The sequence below is a fragment of the Amblyomma americanum genome, chromosome 8 (genome assembly GCF_052857255.1).
Source record: "Amblyomma americanum isolate KBUSLIRL-KWMA chromosome 8, ASM5285725v1, whole genome shotgun sequence".
In the NCBI taxonomy this organism is placed as follows: domain Eukaryota; kingdom Metazoa; phylum Arthropoda; class Arachnida; order Ixodida; family Ixodidae; genus Amblyomma; species Amblyomma americanum.
In genome coordinates, this window is record NC_135504.1 from 13,506,100 (window position 1) to 13,528,889 (window position 22,790).

General features: G+C 45.3%; 2 protein-coding genes and 2 non-coding genes across 11 annotated transcripts in view; 2 read left to right on the top strand and 2 right to left on the bottom strand.

Annotated features, from left to right (window-relative positions):
• Ire1 (serine/threonine-protein kinase/endoribonuclease Ire1) overlaps positions 1-9,559 on the top strand; it is a 44,969-nt gene extending 35,410 nt beyond the window's left edge. For 4 of the 8 annotated variants that reach the window (XM_077633863.1, XM_077633864.1, XM_077633866.1 and 1 more), the window contains 2 exons: positions 2,656-3,010; positions 3,814-9,559. In XM_077633863.1, the coding sequence (XP_077489989.1) occupies positions 2,656-3,010; positions 3,814-5,009 (1,551 nt within the window). In that variant the 3' untranslated portion in view covers positions 5,010-9,559. The remainder of the gene's footprint in view (positions 1-2,655; positions 3,011-3,813) is intronic. The other 4 variants (XR_013307896.1, XR_013307898.1, XR_013307899.1 and 1 more) reach the window with 2 other exon arrangements.
• Positions 9,560-10,996: 1,437 nt separating this feature from the next.
• On the bottom strand, positions 10,997-11,069 carry TRNAF-GAA (transfer RNA phenylalanine (anticodon GAA)). Its single transcript has one exon. It is a non-coding gene; the product is annotated as a tRNA-Phe (tRNA).
• A 196-nt stretch (positions 11,070-11,265) lies between these two features.
• On the bottom strand, positions 11,266-11,338 carry TRNAF-GAA (transfer RNA phenylalanine (anticodon GAA)). Its single transcript has one exon. It is a non-coding gene; the product is annotated as a tRNA-Phe (tRNA).
• Positions 11,339-11,696: 358 nt separating this feature from the next.
• On the top strand, positions 11,697-14,664 carry eIF2Bgamma (eukaryotic translation initiation factor 2B subunit gamma). The gene is made up of 3 exons (XM_077633868.1): positions 11,697-12,661; positions 13,317-13,488; positions 14,296-14,664. The coding sequence occupies exons 1-3, from the start codon at positions 11,865-11,867 to the stop codon at positions 14,632-14,634; spliced, it is 1,308 nt and encodes a 435-aa protein (XP_077489994.1). The 5' UTR covers positions 11,697-11,864; the 3' UTR covers positions 14,635-14,664.
• Positions 14,665-22,790: the final 8,126 nt, after the last annotated feature.

Below are 22,790 nucleotides of genomic sequence, written 5' to 3' on the forward strand. Positions count from 1 at the left end.
TATCGCACTTTTCGTGCTTCTGAGCTGGACTTATTTCTATCGCACTTTATGAAGCCCCCTTTGCCTGCTTTAGTTAGCATTGCTTAGTGGTAGCGTCATGCAGACTAGCTTTGAAGCTTTCTGAGCTTTCAAGGCAAACTTACGTTTTTATTGGTGAACCATGCTTATGGAATAGAGAAGAAACTTTGTTCTGGCTTGAGTGACTATACTGATCGACAGCTTTTTTGGCAGTGAAGAGAAAGCTATAGGAGCGGAGTATCTGTAACCGTGTCACTGTGTCAACAGTTCGGCCGCAGGACAGTTGCCTGGCGCGTTGCTCGCGGCGTGGTTGCTTTGTTCTGTCGCTGGTGTTGTTGGTGCCTTCTGTGGAAACTTCTTGTAACTGGGCGTGCTTTAACAGTTAGTGGTAATAAAAGAAACCATTTTTGCTCTGGCTCTGTCATGTTCAAAAAGTGCAGTTATGTTAGAAGTGTGCCTTAAATGATGAGTATTACGGACGTGCTATGTTTTAAGAGGAAACTATTAACTCCAATTGAGGGCTATATTGAGCTGCATAGAAAAGGAGTACGAAGTTCAGCTTTGCAACATTGGCTATATTGCCAAGACATGTTGTCATGGAATAAGGTGCCTGTGATTGTCAAACCTTATTGAAAGTGGCATGCAGCTGGGTGCTGTTTGTGCATGTCACTTTACATTCTTCCTAACTTTGAGGTTGTTATGCGGTAATGGTTACAGCAGATGTGCAACTAGGTATCACTGGTAGATCTTTTACTAAAGCAGAATCAGCACTTCATTATTACAGTAGCGGGATAGCCGCGTTTTAGCCCCAATTTGTCCGAGACAACTAGAGTCACTGAAATGTTAAAACTGCGCAAAAGACGAGGACATAGGCAACAAAGAGCACACAAAACACCATGGGCACAGTTTTTTGTGTGTTTCGTGGGTGCAGTGGTGTTTTGTGTGTTCCTCGTTGCCTATGTCCTCGTCTTTTGCGCAGTTTTAGCGTTTCTTGAGCTACGAACCAACTAGCCCGCAAGAACATCCTTCTAGAGTCACTGGCTCTTTTACGACCACTCACTTCCTGTTTTGCTTTGGCTTGGCCGGACATGAGCCGTGGTCTTGACATCCATCCCAGGGCAATTGACATATGTGGCTCAAGAAAAGAATTATTACAGGATGCTGAGCTTTTTTTTGTTGTTGGCGGTAACTTCTTTTTCTCTGCCCTTTTTTTAGCCTTCATTTTGTGGCATATAAAACGTTTTCTGGGGCAGTCAGCACAAATTCAAAAGTGCTTCCTATGAGCGAGTACGGTGTTTAAGTCTTGCATTGCAGCATATAAATCCTCCGTTAAGCACGACAAAACTGTGGTGCGCCCAGCTGTTTTTTATGGAGGAAGAGAGGTTCTGTGTAGCAAACGCAGTTTATAGTTGTTTCTGGGTTTTTGTCCCGACAAGGGGTCACCTGAACCTTCCCGCACAAGCATGGTGTCCACTAGCTTCAAGGTAGTGTGATTGATAGTGGGATTAATGACTGGCCGAAAGAGAGGAGGCAGTTGGGGGAAGGTATGAGCCTTTATATCAGTGTCGTGAAGTGGAGGCATCTCGACCCTGGTGAACAAACACCACGGCGCAACACCACCCCTTTGGTGCGTATTTTTAAAGTGAAACTCACTATATGTATAATCATTACGTTGTCCTTAGTGCAACACACAGAGTTTTATGCTTTATTTAGACTGAGTTTCGTGAAGTTCTTATGTTGGGCTAAGAATGACGCAACAACCGTACACCGGCTAGCCATGCAACGTGCCGTCTTTCACCTGATGCATTTTCACACAGCATTTTCTGTTGGGTGCCGAATGAGCATTCAAGCATAGCTAAATGAAGGCGTGGTACTTGCATTCAATTGGTCATCTGGGCGCACAAATCTGGGCACTTTGCAGCACTTGCAGATGTGTTTGTTTTACTTTAGGGTAAGCAAGGCAAAAATGTGGAGATTGTCACCTTTCTGGGGCAAAATTCTTATCAAAGCGCTCGTCGTCAGTGCTGCTGTGATCGCCTGTACACATTGAAAAGAAAAAAGCAAAATAACTCTTCTCAGTTTCTTTATGCGATATCTTTAGTGGGTTAATGCCCATATATGCAGAACTGGTCACACTCTACTTTACACTCATAGATAGTGGCGAGTCCTCATACCGATATCAGCGCAATGGTGCAGCAGTTAGGAGATGCGCCACTGCACTGGCTGGCAGGTGACTGTTTCTGTCACAGTCACCGATACGGATTGTGCAACCCACGTTGCTCTTCCCGAGCAAACTTTCACGCAGCTGGCACGACGCTGCTCTGAACTTACCCGAGCTTGCCCGTGTAACTCGGGTAAGCTGAGGCAGTAACTCAGGTTGCTAGGCAGTGGCACAAAATCGTACGCACGTACATACATACGGTAAACCTACATACAGCGACATGATTCTTGGTCAGTGTTGGTGACCGTATGAGTGCTTTTGCACTAAAATGCCCGTGTGCTGGTCAATGTCAGTGCATGTTAAACATCCCCAGATGGTCTGAAATAATCCGAAGCCCTCCACTGCGGCACCTCTCATAGCCTGCATGCATGTTTTGAATGTTAAACTTCATGTCCTTGTCTCTCCCCCATCTGCAGAAACACCACTACCGGGAGTTGCCGGAGGCCCTGCAGGCGGAGCTGGGCGCCATCCCGGAGGAGTTCGTGACGTACTTCACGTCGCGCTTCCCGCTGCTGCTGCCACACACCTACCTGGCCATGCAGGAGTGCCGGTCGGAGGCCACCCTGCGGTCCTACTATGCGCAGGATGGTTCGGCTGAGCTGCGGCCCCCCACCCGGGCGCAGCAGCCACCACAGCAGGGCACCGCCTTTCCCTGGCAGTGGAGGCGCCGGAAAGCCAAGCCCAGCGAGCAGGAGGAGGAGAGGAGATGGGGAGAGGATGGGCCATCTGCGGCAGCAAGGAGCACAGCCAGTGAAGAAAGGGAGACAAGCCGTGAGTTACGCTTTTGTAGAGTGAATTGGAGACTCTTCAGTGACATGACTCCTGTAGAATTCCATGACACTGCCTCTGAACGGTTTCTGTGACCCTGCTTGGAGCCATGTACGTTTTGCATAAAAGACAGTCTTCTTGTTCTGAAGCTAAAATTTGGCCAATGAAACCTTCATCTACTGCGCCTTCTCATTAAATTTCACACTGTCTCAGCAATTCCCAGGGCATTATTTTTTGAGCAGGCGCGCTTTTTCTCACTGCATGCGTTTACTGTGCAAAATACTAGCCAAAGACTTTCTCAGTATTACCTAGTGGGAAAGCTGGCGCCACCTTCTATGGTAGTTTCTTAAAGAGCACTTCATCGACTGCGGGAATGCCGGGAAGATGAGATTTCGTACTTGGCTTGGCTAGTGTTGGCCTTATGACGTGGACTGTGCCTCTGAATCGTAGCTGTAGCGCAATGATCTTCTCTGCGCGCAGATTAAATTGTTTTAATGGTGTGTTTATCACTTGTTCAATAAATTTAACGCTAGAGTTAGGCTGGTGTACATTCCTTGGAGGTTTGCCTCAAGGAGAGTCTTAAATGTTATAGCTGAATCTGCGTTTCATGCCGGGCAATAAGCCAAGCCAAATACGAAACCGCATCTTTCCGGGATTTCTGCACCTGTCCATGGTGTGCAAACCATCGCAGTGCCAGCTTTCCCTCTGATTAATAATTGAGAAACTCTATGATGCTAGCAGACTTATGCGAGTTTGCGGTGTGAAAGTTGCTAGCACAAATCTCATTGCTTCTCTGTTCCATCCAGGAGTGGAGCCAGAAGCACTGGCCAACCGTTCGGAACATGCTGAGGACATGCTTTCATCACCTGACACGGCCGTTCTGCTAGTCACTCCTGAGATGGAGCAGCGTAGATCGTCACCCAGAAGATCCTCTCCGAGCAAGAGCTGGCGTACCACTGTTGCCGACAGCAAACCGAGCACACTCGAATCCATTCCGAGCGGCGAGCTGATGGCCAGCACGAAAGCCGTCATGGGTGAAGGCATCTGCAGAGACGGCACAAAACTCGATGCAGGGTACACTGCCCTTGGCTCACTGGCAGCAGCGCAAGACCCCAGTGAGCTAAGAAGACCTTTGTCGAGACATGGCGGCAGCACTCATAGTCCAAAACGGACTTCACCCAGCCGTGGCAGTAACTGGCGAAACCCAAGTCCCCTCGGAGAACGCCGGAGCTTTGAGCAAGGCAGTGGTGGCCACATGGCGAGGCAGGATTCACGCAGTGTTGGTGATTTTCCGAGAGGTGCGGCGACTAGACGTGACAGCGGAAGTCCGAGGAAACGAAGTTCCCCGTGTCTGAACACTAACTGGCGCAGCCGAAGTCCAACTCCTCTTGGTGAAAAGGAGCATGATAGAAATGCTCTTGACAGCTGTGTTGTCAGCACAGATAGGTCTGCTGCTGCGGAGTTAAGAAGAGCTTTGGCTAGGCATGCCGGCGACAGCCTTGAAGCTGAAAACAAACAAGCCTCTGCGCCATGTCAGAGCTTGAACATGCGTAGCCGAAGTCCAACAGCTGCCAAGGAAAGCCAGGGCTTGGACGAAGGTGCCAGAGGTAGTGCTGCTGCATCAAAAGAGACACCTGTTAACAAAGCTGTCGTAGGCAGAGTGGCTGGCAGTGAAATGAACACCAGCGAAGCAGGTGCTGATTCAGCAAAGCCCAAGGAGTGCTTTGAAGATGAGAATGGAAGAGTGCGTTTCGATGAGAAAGCTTGGAACGGGGACTTTTCATCACCCGAGGTGAACGATGGTTCAAACGCAATGTCGTGGCATCAGCCTGAGAACACAATGAAGGACGTTGAGCAATGGCAAGATGTTGCATGGAGACAGTCACCCTTGAAACAGCCTGTCCAGCGAATGGTGACTGTTTCACCCCATCGGCAACGCAGTTTGTCAGCCGGTGAAATGACGGGTGATGCTTGTGCCAGGTTGATGTTAAAAAAGAGTTGAAGAAGAAGAGCCCTGTGTGCTTTGTTTCAGCACAGATGATTGGATTGTGATGTTCGCCACAGTGTGCCTATCTGTCTTCATGGCCGCTGCCTTGAAAGAATCATATAAACGACGAGATAGGGCAGTTTAGCCCGGCTTTGAATACTGAAGCGCGATTTATATTAGGTGCTTTTTTTAGTGAAGCACCTACAGTAGAGAGACTGACATGTGGCACATATATGTTTGTTAGCTTGCAGCTAAGTAGTTTGAAGGCTGTTCACTAGTGAAATCATGGCACCGAAAGTGCGTAAGCACCTGGTGATGATTGCAATCTTGCAGCGGTGTTGCTTAGGTCATTTGCCATTAAATGCCTTCAAAAGGAACATACAATGGTGTGAATGTTTGTGTAATCATTACAAATGATGTGAACTTGGAAGGTCTTCAGTTACTGCTTTAATTTGACATTGCAAGGTATTGCAAGGTATTGATGCAAATGGTTGTTCAATCTGAACATCTTGCTAGGGGTTGCTGTTTTAAGAAACGACCTTCCCTTGTGCAGATCACTTGCATGACTCGGCTAATTGCTGGTGTTTGCAGTGTGTATTTTCGTGCAGATTTTGTTATACAATTCTGAGGTTGGGTTTTTGTTGTTAGTGTTCAGTTCAAGGTTTGCTTCACTGAAATTTGTCACTGTTGTGTCCATTTAACAGTCAGACCTGTGTACATTTCGGTCTACTGGGTGCAAATTCACCTTGATTGTCGCATTTTATTTTCATTGTCAGGGACCATGTGCTAGTATTATGCATCTGCATTAGAATGTGTGAGTTAGGGTAAAAGTGTGGCATTCAGTTCTACGAAGGCAGCTTCTCTGCATCCTTTTATTTTCGTAGTCAAGGGTCATGCAGATGCTATATCCAAAAACATAAAAGGCTAGTGGCAAGGTAAGAAAAGCAGGAACTTCTCTCACTTATACTGAAAATCTCGTTTTATGTACTGAGCTGCTATAATTTCCTTATTTCTAGGATGGCTTATTGTACTAATGTGCATTGACATCGAAGACTTCATTCTATTTTTTTAATTTAGATACGAAAACTGTGTAATGTGTAAACAATTTAGCGTTGTATTTTAGACTTAATGATGGGAGAAGGCATGCTGTAATGGAACGGTTAATACAGAACCACTAGATTCTGTAATGTCCATAACTGAAGTAAGTCAGTCAGTGTCATTACAGAACTTAATTCAACAGTGTGACTTTGATTTCTAAAGACGTCTTTGAGACAGCTTTATCTTTTGGGGCACTTTGAAAGCAATGGCGCCTGTGGGCAAGGATATACCAAAGATCTGAAGGTGTACCAACGGACAAAATTATGTGGTGGAGGAAGTGGTCACAAGCACATTAACTGGTTAAGTTGATCAGTTAATTGCTGGTAATCTAATTAATCTTCTGTTCACTCATTAACTTGGTACCTCCAATGTTAACAAAATGAAATTTGCACCGGTAAAATCCTATGCTCCAATGCTAGCTTTTTTAAATGACAGTGCCGTTTTCTAAGTGACAAAGTAAGCAAGTTAGTGAGAGAAATATATTCTGGTTTGCCTTCTGATACTTAGTGGTGTTGATGACCAAGTAAGCAAGTTAGTGAGAGAAATATATTCTGGTTTGCCTTTTAGTGGTGTTGATCTATTCTGACTGTTTTGAATTGCGTACAGATGCCTCATGCACACTTGGAAAACTGACTGTGGCCTCTTTTCTTAATCCTTTTCTCTTTTCTCTTATTTCTCTCATTCCTTCGTTGGTGCCACCACCACCAGTCAATAGTGCTGAATAGCAAACAAGAATCTCTGTCTTTGTGGGTTCACTCATGTCATTTGTAACATGCTGCTTCCGAAATTGTCCCAAACACTTGTTGGTCTCTTCTGTGCTTGCATTGAGGCAGAGCTAATGTCTTTTGCGCATTCTATCATGCACATCAGGTTCATGTCTTTGCAGGGTGGTTTAGTTTATTTGATACAGATTTGGCCTAAAAGGAGAAATTAATTAGGTAATAACCAGTTGTAATCAATATTTACTAATATGCTTGAAAAAGCTATATCCATCTGACAAGACAACCCAATTTGAAAAGCGGTGCATTGTAGCTGTTGTGGCATTTTCATCAAAAGTCTTGTGTTGAATACAATGAGACACCCTGCATAACTGTCGACATGACTGTTGTTTTGCCGATCTACCGCTCACTTGTCAAACCCAAGCGACGGCGGTGAAGGTTCCTACCTACTGAAACTGAGGCAACAGGTCGTCACTTTTGTTCACTATTGTGTTTCACAAAGCAGCTCTGTCACCACTGTGCAGTTAACTGGGAAGCGTTCGATAGCCTACGTTCATTGCACAATTAATATTTGCTCTCTTTGAGGAATTGGGTGCATTGACAAATGCCTCAGTCACAAAGCAAAGAATCGTACACCTAAATACTGCATGTTGCATCACTACCTCTGTGACTTCTGTCTATTTTGGGTCGTTAGTACAAAGGTGGCTTTGAAACCTAGTTGATACTGTTTGCATCGCTGAAGAGCTGCCGTTATGTGGGGCTCAAGTGTGTTGCAACTGTAATGTGTTTGGAAGGCACATCATGTGACGCCTGCCTTACTGCTCAAGATGAATGATATGAAGAATATTGCTACACTAGAATAGTGGTTAAGAAAAATTGTGTTTTGTGAACAAGTATTCTTGAAACTGAAAAGTGTGGACTTTGCCAGCGACCATATTGAATGTGTCATTGCTGCTATTTTTCTGTATGTTCTGATCTTTTTTTTTTTTGTGCCCCTTAGTTACTTCTATGACAAAGCACACTCCACAATTTTTATTATGAGGCCTCAGCATTGGGTGCAGTCATGCAGATTGGAAAAAAAAAGACAACTAAATCAAATCGATAAAATAGTTTGAGGGAGTAGCGCAGTTGTTCTGTTTAACAGACAGCCTGTAACTTCAGAAAGCGTTTCGTTCTGATACTCACGGCTAGGGAATAGTGATTTGTCTCTTAAACTGGCGAGTTCACTCAAGGCTTTGTGCATTTAAGGTTTGCTTGTAGTTTCCATGGGCTGCTTTTTCTTTTTTAGTGTTCCTGTACTATCACGCCCTTCTGGTTACTGTGCAAACCTTCAAGTCCTGGAGTATGTCCATTTGCACTGGGAATATGAGACTTTCATCTCGTCCTCTAACTAAATCCCGGCAGACAGTTGTTCCATCTGGGTCTTTCACGGCAAACTCTGCATGGTGCAGTCACTGTGTTGTACCAAGTAATTCACTGAAGGCATCTTCTGGTGAGGGCACAAAGTGTCAAGACACTTGCCGCCTTAGTGTACACCAGCACTTTAAAAAGCACAGCTCCGACAAGGAGTATTGAGCAGTGCAGTTTCCTGCTACCTTTCCATGGTGACGGCATCATTTTGACGAATGCAAAATTACTTATGGTTATTCAAAAAACGGCGAGAGAAAGACAGAGTAGGAGCTTCAGCGTTCCACATTATGTCTTTATTAAAGAATGCCTTGCATGCAGTGCATGTCCTTGTACAAGCCTTAAGGAATGCAGCTGAAGTGAAGCTTTAAAAAAAATTTCGTTTGTTCATCAGGTTATCAAGCCTGTACAGCAGGGTACAACGATGCTTTTTTGCATTGGAACTTAACTTTTGTTGTATTTGGTATTTTTCTCCAAATTATATGCATTTCCTGAGGCTGAATCCTCCTCTTTTTTTTTTTTCTTTGACAGTTTGTGTGAAACGTTTCCCCAAGCGTGCACTGTACATGCATGCATTTGAATACAATACGTCACTTGTTAGGGCACAGGACTGGATGGCGTTTGTGCAGTGTTCAGCAAGACTGTTACATTGTTCTTGTGTTACCAAATGCTGAAATTTGTTACCTGCGATGCAGTGTTGTGGGGAATATATGTATGAAGTGTTGAAGCTGATGTGATGATCATTTGTTGTCTCCTGTAGTTTATGTTGTCAATGTTATTTAGTGTAATCACCTGTATGTGCATGTCTGGTATCGTTCTAGGTTATGTCTTGTCAACTTGCTACATGTTTCTGCACACTGGTCAAATATGTGAAGATCCTTGATTTCTTTTCTTCTACCAGTTTAATGTTTGCACATATGTCCCTTGGTCTCTTTGTATTTGTGTGTGTTGGCATGTTAATATGCGTGTTAAAATTTCATTTATATGCTTTCAGTGTACTTCCTGTTGTCTTCTTTCGAACGTTTTAAAGAAAATTTGTGCAAACCTTGGATGCTGTGACATGTGTACATTCTGCTAAGAAATATTTACAGATGCGGAAGGCATTCTTTATACATCAGTGTTGCATGATTTAAATGCAGCGTGCACAGTGGTTGACGGCACTTTTTGTCATCCATTTGTCCAGCTTTCGTGTACTACTATTCAGAAAATATATTGCATACATTTATTATGTTACATGTAAATATGGTGCGTTGTAATCTTTTTTTTTTGTATTTGGTCATTCTTGGTGATGTACACGAACATTGGGAAATGGCCATATATAAATTGTTTTATTAAACACTACATGGACTTTGTGTGTTTATTATCTTGTAAGTATAATAGGAGCCAGCTTATATGCACAGCATTGAATGCCTTCTTCTAAAATTTTTTTTTGGCACTGATCTGTACTCCAAATGGTGACAGCAGTTTGACGACTATTGTGGGTATATGTATGCATGGTGGTGTGGCTCTCATAGGCCACAGTTCTGTGCCTCAAACTCCCGCATTTAATTAACACTTAAGTGTCTCTGTGGCGGAGCAATTGCCTGTAGACTAATCTCAAGGCTAAGCCCACCGGTAGTTACAGCAACCCCAATATCTGGCACCAACCAAGGGTTTAAAAGGAAATCCTTTGTGTTTAATCCTTTGTTGGTGCTAGAGTTTTTATGTTACAAACGCAACCAGATGGACGTCCATAAAAGATGCTCACATTCATGGTCATACTTCGTACATCTGCACTGATCATGCAGGGTTTTCATTTATAACAAGTTGAAACGTTTGATACAAACACACAGGACACAAGAAAAAGCTCTTGCAACACTGACCTCTAATGCTTGGAAATGCATGTTCAGTAAATACACTGCAGCAGTTGACAAGCTTGCATGGGAGAAAGAAAAGGATTATCGGCATGCAGATTAAACACATTTAAACTGTTGGCAACATAGAAGGTGTGCCGACACACAGGTGATCTGTGCAGGCTGTTTTGTTGACATCGAATACTGGTCTCCAATCCTCCCATGGAAATGCTTCGATCACTTGGTGCCAAGATAAGTAGGTTGTTATAACTTACTCTAATACTTTGTGAAGCAATTGGTTCATTTAGTGGCCTAGCTGAAAGTTCGTGGGCTGGTCAAACTGGTTTAAGGAACAAAATCACAGTGATTCCAACTGGGAATTTCATCATCATCATCAGCCTGACTATGCCCACTCCAGGACAAATGTCTCTCCCATATCTCTCCAATGAACCCTGTCCTGTATCAGCTACGGCCACCGTATCCCCGCAAACTTCTTAATCTCATCCATCCACCTAACTTTCTGCCACCCCCAGCTGCTACACGCTTCCCTTCCCTTGGAATGCAGTCTGTTGGCATTTCTTGCCTTTGCATTACATGCCTTGCCCAAGCCTATTTCTTTTGTCTTGATTTCGACTAGAAGCATAGAAATCTAAGCTGTCGGAAGTCTGTGACCTTTCATATCAATTTGATTTGAAGAAAATAGCGCCAGAGCATGCAAACCACGAAAAGACAAGGACGAGACACAAAGCCCATATCAAAATCACGCCATTTGTAACAGATGAAAATGCTTATAAGTGTCAGATTTAAAAGGAGGGATAGAGAGAGGGGAGAAACCCATTTTTTCAATGCAGAAAGTCCTAAAAATTCACTGCACAAATAAGGGCGTAGCCCCATACTGCCGAAACCCGGAAATCTGGTATGCATGGAACAAAAATATGCGCAAGAATGCCGAAACCCGGGATCGAACCAGGGACCTTTAGATCTTCAGTCTAACGCTCTCCCAACTGAGCTATTTCGGCCACATAATACTCGCATTACGTAAAGTGGACACCCCATTTTACGTAAAATTTAGGAGGAATAAAAGCCACCGAGATCTGATCCTTTAGATATTTAGTTTTACGAGCTCTGAACTAGGCTTATTCGGCTGCGCAGGCTTAATTTCAACTGCGAACAATTAATGCGCGGCAGGCAATTTTACAAAAATAAAAAACGAGATGCCGAAACCCGGGATCGAACCAGGGACCTTTAGATCTTCAGTCTAACGCTCTCCCAACTGAGCTATTTCGGCCTATGTTTGCATTGCGATACACAAATATTTTATAGGAACTGTATACGTGCATACATATCTATTTTTTAAATTTACAATAAACTGGCCAGGAAGAAATTAATGGGGGCTATTACAGGCCCAGAGTGACTGCGTTTACTGCGAACGGCTTTCCGTAGATTTAGCGATGTATTTGTAAGTGCTTAAAACGTTCGTAGCGGAGCCAAAGTCTTGACGTCATCGTCAGTTGGCTTCATGATTTGACCACTAGTGTTGTCCTAAAGTTACACCAAGCGAGTGACCGAATACGCTATCATTCGTATCACAACCACCGTGATCACAACGGTGCTAACGGTGCGTTTCCGGGCGTACTACATGCACCGCTATTAGCGAATGCGCCGCTTCTCTTGTCATCTGGCGATCTGGCGCATGTGGCACGCACGCTAAGCGAGCACCCGGAATTACTATCGAATAATTTAATCGCGCCTAATATGCTTACGTGCCTGCGCTAGCCCAAAGTGAGTTGAACGGACCATTTTATTCGGGAGTCATGATCGACTTTCAAGCCATCGTGATGGCCGCCGGCCGCGGTTCCCGGCTCACGGAGCTGCTGACCGCGGATTGCTTCAAGTACCAGCTGCCCGTGGGCAACTTACCCATGATCTACTACCCGCTGCGGGCACTCAAGAACGCCGGTTTCTCCGAAGTCATTGTCGTGCTCCCGTCCTCCGCGCGCGCCCGAATCGACGACTCGCTGGCGGATCGGGTCGGACTCCGAATCGACTACGAGTTCGTCGCCGGCGGCGAAGATGACTTGGGCACGCTGCAGAGCCTACGGCAGATCGTCGCAAAAGGGAAGATCAAGAAGGACGTGTTCGTTGTCGGTTGCGACCTGGTCAGCGACTTCGACTTCACGCTCGTGGCGAACCTGCACCGCGTCCGAAACGCGACGTTGACCGCGCTGCTGGCGCCCATGTCCCAGTCGCTGCGCGAGTCGCCGGTGCCCGGCACTCGGGGCAAACCGAAACTGGAGCGCGACATCGTGGGTATCGAACCCGGCACCCGGAGACTGGTGCTGTTTAATGCGGAAGCCGACTTCGAGGAAACTGTGTCTCTGAGGCGCAAGGTGCTGAAAGAACACCCCGTGATTGACGTGAGGTCGGACTTGATCGACGCCCATGTCTATCTCCTCAACAAATGGCTTCTTCCATACCTCCTGAAAGACGAGAGCATAACCACTATCAAAGGTGAGCTGGTCCCGCTGCTGACGAGGTATCAGTTCAAGAACGTGCCGAAGCCTTCCGAAGACGCCATGGATGGAGAACAGACTGAGGCTGATATATTTAGGTGAGTCCTTTATCCATGATCCACACTCGGACATAAACTGCCATGTGCATACAGTTGCAAGAAATATGGAAAGGAAGAAACACTTTATAAGCATGCAACCAACTACGGCTGTGTACCCAGCCATGGGTCAGGCCGTACCCAGCAGACATGGCCATTCATATTTTGGAGTGTTTTTTCTTGGGTATATACTGCATAGTAGTTCTTTACGTTGGATGAAAATGTAAAAATTGATTTGATTCATAAGGGCGAAGAGAGTGTTTTTTTTTTCCTATTTCTTGCGCCTTTAATATCTTGTGCATCCATTGTAAATTAGATGACACTGCATTACGGTTTATGTATGGTGATTTCACTGGGGACAGTGCCCATTTTGTGCATTTTCACCTCATCCTCGTGACGAAGGTGGAGGATGGTTGTCGTAGGACTGGTATGCTTTTCGTCAAAACAGGGCAGCTGACTAGCATCACTACCATATGCTAGCCGTGCTAATCAGGTGCCTTGTATCTTATTTCACAGTAGTTTATAGTTGCATGTTCACAACTGCTCACATATGATGTGGCGTGGCAGTGTATCTCCTTGTATGCAGTACCATTCCTGGTGTTTAAATGCTGATTTTAGCCAGTTACATGTCTGTGATTTCTATTCCTTCTTTAAAAAGGTACGTTCCAGTAAAGGGGAGTGACTTTCCCGGTGTGGATCTCGGTGACGATTACCACTTTGGTGATGCTAATGCCCACAAGAATCCGATATGCTGCTATGCCTATATTGCTGAGGGAGCATTTCTGGTTAGGACAAACACTGTTGCTGGATACATGGAAGCAAACCGACAGGTAAGGACAACAGGCATTTTTTCCTTCTCATGTTTGTCTCATCATCATCATCAGCCTGACTGCGCCCACTGCAGGGCAAAGGCCTCTCCCATGTCTCTCCAATTGACCCTGTCCTTTGCCAGCTGTGCCCACCGTTTCAATAGCTCTCGTTAACCCTGCATGCGCACCAAGCTAGGTCCTGTTTTCTGTTATTTTACTTGGATATCACCAATTTTGATGTGAAAGCACAGCTTGGCATTTTTACTCATATATAGTTGCAAGTCTTTGGCACTTGAATTTCTAAAGCTTAAGAATTAAAATTACATTTAAAGCAATGTGTGTCAGCTTACCAAACTTACTACACCTTTTGTCTGAATTCCACTTGTAGGAAGATGGCCTGGGTATAGGTTGTGCTAAGACACAACACATGATTACTTTCTAGTAAAACGTGTCCTGAATCAACAAAATGTACTAAACTGCTTGCTGTCTTGTTTCTGAATTTGCATAATGAAGCAGCCTTGTGCTTTAAAAAGAACAAGAAGTGAAAAACTATTGAATGTGTTGGGGAGACTATAGTAGTTCAGCATATTTTAAGCTCTGAGCAAGTGTTCAGGTGTAACTTTACTTGCTGACATGTCAAAAACATTTTCAAACTGCTTGATTTGGTTCTGTCTTCTGAACAATTTTATTTGGTTCACTGTTAGTATGTATGTAATCAGTCATCATATCCTTTAGAAGATTAAAATGATTAGAGGGAAAGAAGCCTTTTGTAAGGCACAACCTGTAAAATACATAGAGTTATGATTAAGATACCCTTTTCCTCTGCAGGCTCATCAGCTGAACAAGGAAATCTTCCCACACGTAGCCACAGGCCGTTTTGACAACATCGCTTCTGAAAAGGTCGAGTTTGGCGAGAAGTCGTCGGCACGCCACTGTGTCCTTGGCCAGAACTGCCGGATCGGGGCTCAGGCCAAGGTCTCCGATTCTGTGCTTCTGGATGGTGTCACGGTCGGTGATGGTGCCAGCATACAGGGTTGCATTGTGTGTGGCGCACAAGAAATCGGCACCGGTGCAGTTCTCAAGAACTGTATTGTGGCCCATAAGAAGAATGTTGCTGCGGATGCCAAGCATGCCAATGAGGTTCTTGGAACCTTTGTTGAGATTTAGCCGCAATATTAAAGTGAAACTCTCTTTTGATGTTTTTGCAGGCTGCTTATTTTCTAAGACCTCAGAAACTTAGCAGAAGCTCAATTAGGAAGGTGAATTGTATAGGTGAAGCAACGTGAATGGGAAATGCACATATAAAATGGCAATTCCACTTTATCAATGGCTGCTCCGGTGGCTCAGTGGTTATGGCGCTTGGCTGCTGACCCGAAGGATGCGGGTTCGATCCTGGCCGCGGCGGTCGAATTTCGATGGAGGCGAAATTCTAGAGGCCCGTGTACTGTGCGATGTCAATGCATGTTAAAGAACCCCAGGTGGTCTAAATTTCCGGAGCCGTTCACTACGGCATCCCTCATAGCTTGAGTTTCTTTTGGACGGTAAACACCCATAAACCTTCATCTATGCTAGCTGATTGTGGCAAGTGTCTGTAGAGGCTTGCAATCCCATAGAGCAGGATTTTGAAAGATATGCCTTTCTTGGGAAAATACCTATATTGTGAGCACAGTGCGTGACCCTCGTCTTCATCTGTGAATATTCATCATCATCTCGCATCTTCGTCTTTTGAGGAGTTGCCACCATATTTGCCAGCGGGAATAAAGAGCTCGCTTGGTCCACAGTCTCACAAGTGGTGGAGGCTGCTCTAGATCCCGCGTCCTCTCCGTCGCCACACTGCAGCTCCGTTCCGGTCGTCACCTGGTCGTACCATCTCCGAAGATGGAAACCGTCGACCAACAATGCCGTGACGCTTCCGCAGGCCTTGCCGGTGCCTCAGCAGGTGTGCTACCCCTACCTGCTGATCCCTCCGCCCGCCACCCTGACTCCAACGCCCCTGCTGCTCCTATGTCACCTGGACACCCGACATGGACAGTCACGACCCTTCAGCGCGAGCCTCCTACATTTGCGGGTCTCCGTGGTGGTGACGTCGAGGACTGGCTCGATCAGTACAATCAGGTCAGTGCCTACAATCGCTGGGACTCTGCCATGAAGCTTCTCCACGTGCCATTCTATTTAACCGCCGTGGCTAAGACTTGGTTCGTCAACCATAAAGATACCATCCCGGACTGGACCCACTTTACATCACAGCTTCGGCAAATTTTTGGCACTGTTGGTGCCAGCCCGGCCATCTACAAACAAAAGTTAGATGCGCGTGCCCAGCTGCCCGGCGAATCTTACACGTCTTACATTGAAGATGTCTTGAGCCTGTGTCGACGTGTCAACAGTGCCATGTCCGAGTACGATCGGGTCCGTCACATTCTTAAAGGCATGGGCTCCTTTGCTTTTACCACGCTGGCTGGCCAAAACCCTACCTCCGTCAACGATATCCGCACCACATGTCACCGTCTTGACGACCTCCAATCCCTCCGCTTGCAAGACGCCTGGGACCCCCGCCTTTCAACTGATGTGGACTTGCGCTCTCTCATCCGCTCCATCATCCGCGAGGAGCTGCACGGCTCCACCTTACCGCCGCTAGATTCCCATCAGCACCGGCCTCCGACCTCGCCATTGCGTGATCTAATCAAGGACGAGCTCGCTTCCGTCACTCGTCCCGCGGCGTCCGAACCATCTGTGCCTCTTTGTGCGCCCACGTATGCCCAGGTCGCTGCATCTCTTGCTCCTCCCGTCTATGCCTCACATTCGCCGCCCGTACAGCTGACTGTCGCCTCCTTATCCCAGCGGCCCGCAATGTACCCAGCGGTTTGGCGGCCGCCTTCGCCTCGCCCTATCTGCTACTACTGCGGAATTCGTGGACATGTTGCCCGCGTTTGTCGTCGGCGTCAGCGCGATGAGCGTAACCAGTTTGGTACCGTTCGCAACGACGGAACCTACTCATCGGGTGGTTACCGCCCTACTTTTGCCTCCAATACTCCTCATCACGACGACACATACTCATCGTTTCCTTACCGGCCAACGTTTCACCCCAACGATCCCCCCCGCTTCTTCTCTCCATCGACCTCTCCCGACCGCTCGCCGATTGTCCGCTCGTCGCGCCGCCGCTCCCCGTCACCGTTCCGGCGCTCTTCATCGCCTCTACGTCCAGCCTCTAAGGCACCTGGTCGCAATACGGAAAACTAAATTGTGCAGTTTCCGGAGGTAAAGCTGCACCATTCGCCCACCCTTCAATTCCTCCTACGCTGCCGTCGAACTTGTTAGCTGTTAATGTTGAAGGCAGTATTGTAGACGCATTGATTGACACCGGCGCCGCTGTTTCCGTCATCAGTTCTGCTTTGTGTTCCCATCTTTGTAAAGTGTGCACTCCTTACTGCGGTCCTTCTCTTCGTGCTGCTAATGAAGAATCCATGCATCCTTCCGGTCTTTGTACAGCACGCGTCCTTATCGACGGCATCCTGCACCACATCGAGTTCGCTGTACTTCCATCCTGTGCTCACCCTCTCATCCTCGGCTGGGATTTCCTCCACTCCGCGCAAGCTGTCATTACATGTTGCCCTCCTATTCTGGAAGTTGCTGACTCCGACCCTTCTGACGCTCCTGCAATTCCATCTCATCACTTGATCAACACCGCGGACCATGTGCTTTATCCCGGCTCCGAAGACGTCATCTCAGTTGCTTCTGCTTACGTACATGCTGGGGACTTTTTCGCCACAGCCGTGCCCCATCTTCTCTCCAGGGGCATTCTCCTCGTCGCATCTCTTCACTTCGTCAATGGGACTGCCCTTCTGACTGCGCTCAATACTACGTCGGAGCCCATTCTTCTGCGCGCTGGTACTAAAGTGGCTTCTGTGTCTACCATTCAACCTGTCACCGTTCTTTCCTCGCCACCATCCAGCTTCGCCATTTCGTCCCATCCTTCTTCTCTGGCAGCTATTTCCGCTACTATCAGCGACGATCTCACAGCTGCTCAAAAAGCAGAATTGCTTGCCCTCTTGAACAAACATGCCACTTCTTTCGATACCCAGTTGAAAATTTTGGGCCAAACATCGGCGGCTACGCATCACATCCACACTGACGGTTCGCGCATCATTCGCCGCCGCCCGTATCGTGTGTCTTCTAGTGAACGAAAAATTATTCAAGATAATGTCACCGACATGCTCAACATGTCACCGCCATATTTGCCAGCGGGAATAAAGAGCTCGCTTGGTCCACAGTCTCACAATATACATATTTTCCATAGCAGGCGTACATTATAGGTTTATTGCCACGAAATGGTGACAGCAGGCTTGTGTGGAACTTGATATTAACTGTTTATATTTTGTCACCCTGCCCTAAAAATATGATTACAGAAGCTAGAGGCTTGACTATGCTTGTGACCTCTGCAGAACCAACATGATGGCAAGCATCAGTCTCTCTCCTTTCAGACTAGTAACACCTAATAGTGGGAATGCCGATTTGTATTTGAGCCTCCTCACCGGTGTGTGGGGGCAATAGTTAGGCATGGTCAGTATGCAGAGAGCCACAAAATTTTCCGTGTGTTGCAGAATTGAAATTGAATATGTGCCTCTGGACTGCACATGGCAAGGCCAGGTGATCCATAGTGGAGCGACTTGTCCTGGATTGATTACAACACAGCATCTGAACACAGATCGCCCCCTGAAACAAGCTTTTTTGCTCGTAGAGAAAAAGTGCTTGGTCAAGATTGCTGACTGGAATTTGCCAAAGAAAAACTACGCAAATGTGCATGGACTTAAAGTGCACTAAAGAGGAATCTGAACTCGTCTTTTTACCGTGGGAACTCTATCTGCACGTTCCGGGCATTCTTAGAAACTTCGAAATATTGTTCTGTGCGGCCAATTGCCCTAATTAAATCGGATTAAACGTCCCAGCTCCCGCATTTTTTTTTTATCTAAATGCGGTAGGTAGGTGGAGTCAACCAACACGTGGAGTGCCTTTGAGCCAGTTCAGTGGCGGCTTTGCTTGCGCTTTCATTTTGTTTTTTTTAGGTTCGTGTGAATAAACAGTTTCAGTCACAGACAATATAGCCGCACATTAGGCCCATGAAAATAAAAATACATGTGGACTCTGATTTACGTATCACTCCGCCTGTGGCAGAGCGGTAAGCCGCCACGAGACTGGCTGACGCAGTGGTTGACTGCTCCTACCTACCGCGTTGAGTACTTGGGCACGTGTGGAGCTAACATAAGTTCTAGTTGTCTGATATCTAGCACCTGGGCACCTGTCGAGTTTTTAACATAAATTCAAGTTATCTGATATCTGGTTTTTGTGGAGTTTTTAACATAAGTTCAAATTATATCTAGCACTTGGGCACTTGTAGAGTTTTTAATACAAGTTCGATAGCTGGCACTTGGGGAGTTTTCAACATAAGTTCTAGTTATGATATCTAGCACTTGGGCACCTGTGGAGTTTTCAGCTAGGTTCAAGTTATCTGATATCTAGCACTTGGACACCTGTGGAGTTTTTAACATAGGTTCAAATTATCTGATATCTAGCACTTACACACGTGTGGAGCTAACATAAGTTCTAGTTGTCTGATATCTGGTACTTGTGGAGTTTTTAACAAGTTCTAATTATGATATCTAGCACTTCGGCACCTGTGGAGTTTTCAACTAAGTTCAAGTTATCTATCTAGCACTTGGGCACCTGCGGAGTTTTTAACATAGGTTCAAGTTATCCGATATCTAGCACTTGGGCACTTGTGGAGTTTTTAACACAAGTTCAAGTTACCCGATATCTAGCACTTACACACGTGTGGAGCTAACAAAAGTTCTAGTTGTCTGATATCTAGCACTTGGGCACCTGTCGAGTTTTTAACATAAGTTCAAGTTGTCTGATACCTAGCACTTGGGCACCTGTTGAGTTTTTAACATAAGTTGAAGTTATCTGATACCTGGCACTTATGGAGTTTTTAACATAAGTTCTAATTATGATATCTAACACTTGGGCACCTGTGGAGTTTTTAACATACGTTCAAGTTATCCGATATCTAGCACTTGGGCACTTGTGGAGTTTTTAACACAAGTTCAAGTTATCTGATATCAGTTATTATTATTATTTATTAATACCGCAAAGGCCCCATTGAAGGGGTATTACATGAGGGGGTGGAACATCAGCAGTAAATTTCTTCAATTGACGATCTGAATGACGATGAGTCGATCTGATCAATGATGGCGTTTGGCAGGTCATTCCAGTCCCTTGCTGTATGAACGAAAAATGATGACAGATGCGCAGAAGTGCGGGCAGGGGGGAGGGTAGACTGCCTTCCCGTGGTTTGTGCGATTGGAGTTACCTGATATCTAGCACTTGGACACGTGTGGAGCTAACATAAGTTCTAGCTGTTTGATATCTGAAGAAATCTTAAAATTGCGCAAAATGAAAAGAGGACCCAGGCAACGAGGAACACCTCAGGCGCAGACTGCAACCTGTTCATTCTGAAGAAATGTTAAATTGCGCAAAATGAAAGACGGACACAGGCAACGAAGAACACCGCGGGCGCTGACTGCAACCTGTTTATTCTGAAGAAATGTTTAAATGTATCTTCGCATTTGTGATATTCCATTGTATTTTCGCATTTCTAATGGATATTTTGCAGAACTCCTGCTTCTTATATGTGCTCTCTGTTGCGACTATAATTTAGGTGCAATTAATTACAATACTCGATCGATCACAGCTGCGCCCGCGCAGTACATTGGAATGAATATTGTCGCATATACGGCAGCAAATCTAGCACTTGGGCACCTGTAGAGTTTTTAACATAAGTTCAAGTTATCTGATACCTGGCACTTTTAACAAGTTCTAGTTATGATATCTAGCACTTGGGCACCTGCGGAGTTTTTAACATAGGTTCAAGTTATCCGATATCTAGCACTTGGGCACTTGTGGAGTTTTTAACACAAGTTCAAGTTACCCGATATCTAGCACTTACACACGTGTGGAGCTAACAAAAGTTCTAGTTGTCTGATATCTAGCACTTGGGCACCTGTCGAGTTTTTAACATAAGTTCAAGTTGTCTGATACCTAGCACTTGGGCACCTGTCGAGTTTTTATCATAAGTTGAAGTTATCTGATACCTGGCACTTGTGGAGTTTTTAACATAAGTTCTAATTATGATATCTAACACTTGGGCACCTCTGGAGTTTTTAACATACGTTCAAGTTATCCGATATCTAGCACTTGGGCACTTGTGGAGATTTTAACACAAGTTCAAGTTATCTGATATCAGTTATTATTATTATTTATTAATACCTCAAAGGCCCCATTGAAGGGGTATTACATGAGGGGGTGGAACATCAGCAGTAAATTTCTTCAATTGACGATCTGAATGACGATGAGTCGATCTGATCAACGATGGCGTTTGGCAGGTCATTCCAGTCCCTTGCTGTATGAACGAAAAATGATGACAGATGCGCAGAAGTGCGGGCAGGGGGGAGGGTAGACTGCCTTCTCGTGGTTTGTGCGATTGGAGTTACCTGATATCTAGCACTTGGACACGTGTGGAGCTAACATAAGTTCTAGCTGTTTGATATCTGAAGAAATCTTAAAATTGCGCAAAATGAAAAGAGGACCCAGGCAACGAGGAACACCTCGGGCGTAGACTGCAACCTGTTCATTCTGAAGAAATGTTAAAATTGCGCAAAATGAAAGACGGACACAGGCAACGAAGAACACCACGGGCGCTGACTGCAACCTGTTTATTCTGAAGAAATGTTTAAATGTATCTTCGCATTTGTGATATTCCATTGTATTTTTGCATTTCTAATGGATATTTTGCAGAACTCCTGCTTTTTATATGTGCTCTCTGTTGCGACTATAATTTAGGTGCAATTAATTACAATACTCGATCGATCACAGCTGCGCCCGCGCAGTACATTGGAACGAATATTGTCGCATATACGGCAGCAAATCTAGCACTTGGGCACCTGTAGAGTTTTTAACATAAGTTGAAGTTATCTGATACCTGGCACTTTTAACAAGTTCTAGTTATGATATCTAGCACTTGGGCACCTGCGGAGTTTTTAACATAGGTTCAAGTTATCCGATATCTAGCACTTGGGCACTTGTGGAGTTTTTAACACAAGTTCAAGTTACCCGATATCTAGCACTTACACACGTGTGGAGCTAACAAAAGTTCTAGTTGTCTGATATCTAGCACTTGGGCACCTGTCGAGTTTTTAACATAAGTTCAAGTTGTCTGATACCTAGCACTTGGGCACCTGTCGAGTTTTTAACATAAGTTGAAGTTATCTGATACCTGGCACTTGTGGAGTTTTTAACATAAGTTCTAATTATGATATCTAACACTTGGGCACCTGTGGAGTTTTTAACATACGTTCAAGTTATCCGATATCTAGCACTTGGGCACTTGTGGAGTTTTTAACACAAGTTCAAGTTATCTGATATCAGTTATTATTATTATTTATTAATACCTCGAAGGCCCCATTGAAGGGGTATTACATGAGGGGGTGGAACATCAGCAGTAAATTTCTTCAATTGACGATCTGAATGACGATGAGTCGATCTGATCAACGATGGCGTTTGGCAGGTCATTCCAGTCCCTTGCTGTATGAACGAAAAATGATGACAGATGCGCAGAAGTGCGGGCAGGGGGGAGGGTAGACTGCCTTCCCGTGGTTTGTGTGATTGGAGTTACCTGATATCTAGCACTTGGACACGTGTGGAGCTAACATAAGTTCTAGCTGTTTGATATCTAGCACTTGGGCACCTGTAGAGTTTTTAACATAAGTTCAAGTTATCTGATACCTGGCACTTGTGGCATTTTTAACAAGTTCTAGTTATGATATCTAGCACTTGGGCACCTGTGGAGTTTTTAACATAGGTTCAAGTTATCCGATATCTAGCACTTGGGCACTTGTGGAGTTTTTAACACAAGTTCAAGTTACCTGAACTTACACACGTGTGGAGCTAACGTAAGTTCTAGTTGTCTGATATCTAGCACTAGTTATATGATATATGGCACTTGTGGAGTTTTTAACCTAGGTTCAAGTTATCCGATATCTAGCACTTGTGGAGTTTATAACACAAGTTCAAGTTATCTGATATCTAGCACTTGGGCACCTGTGGAATTTTTGACATAGGTTCAAGCTATCCGATATCTAGCACTTGTGGAGTTTTTAACATAGGTTCAAGTTATCCGATATCTAGCACTTGGGCACCTGTAGAGTTTTTAACACAAGTTCTAGTTGTCCGATACTTAGCACTTGGGCACCTGTCGAGTTTTTAACATAAGT

Coding starts and splice junctions, on each gene's coding strand:
- eIF2Bgamma (XM_077633868.1), top strand. CDS start 11,865: ATGATCGACTTTCAAGCCATCGTGATGGCCGCCGGCCGCGGTTCCCGG. Junction 12,662..13,316: donor ACTGAGGCTGATATATTTAG/GTGAGTCCTTTA, acceptor TTCTTTAAAAAG/GTACGTTCCAGTAAAGGGGA. Junction 13,489..14,295: donor ACATGGAAGCAAACCGACAG/GTAAGGACAACA, acceptor TTTCCTCTGCAG/GCTCATCAGCTGAACAAGGA.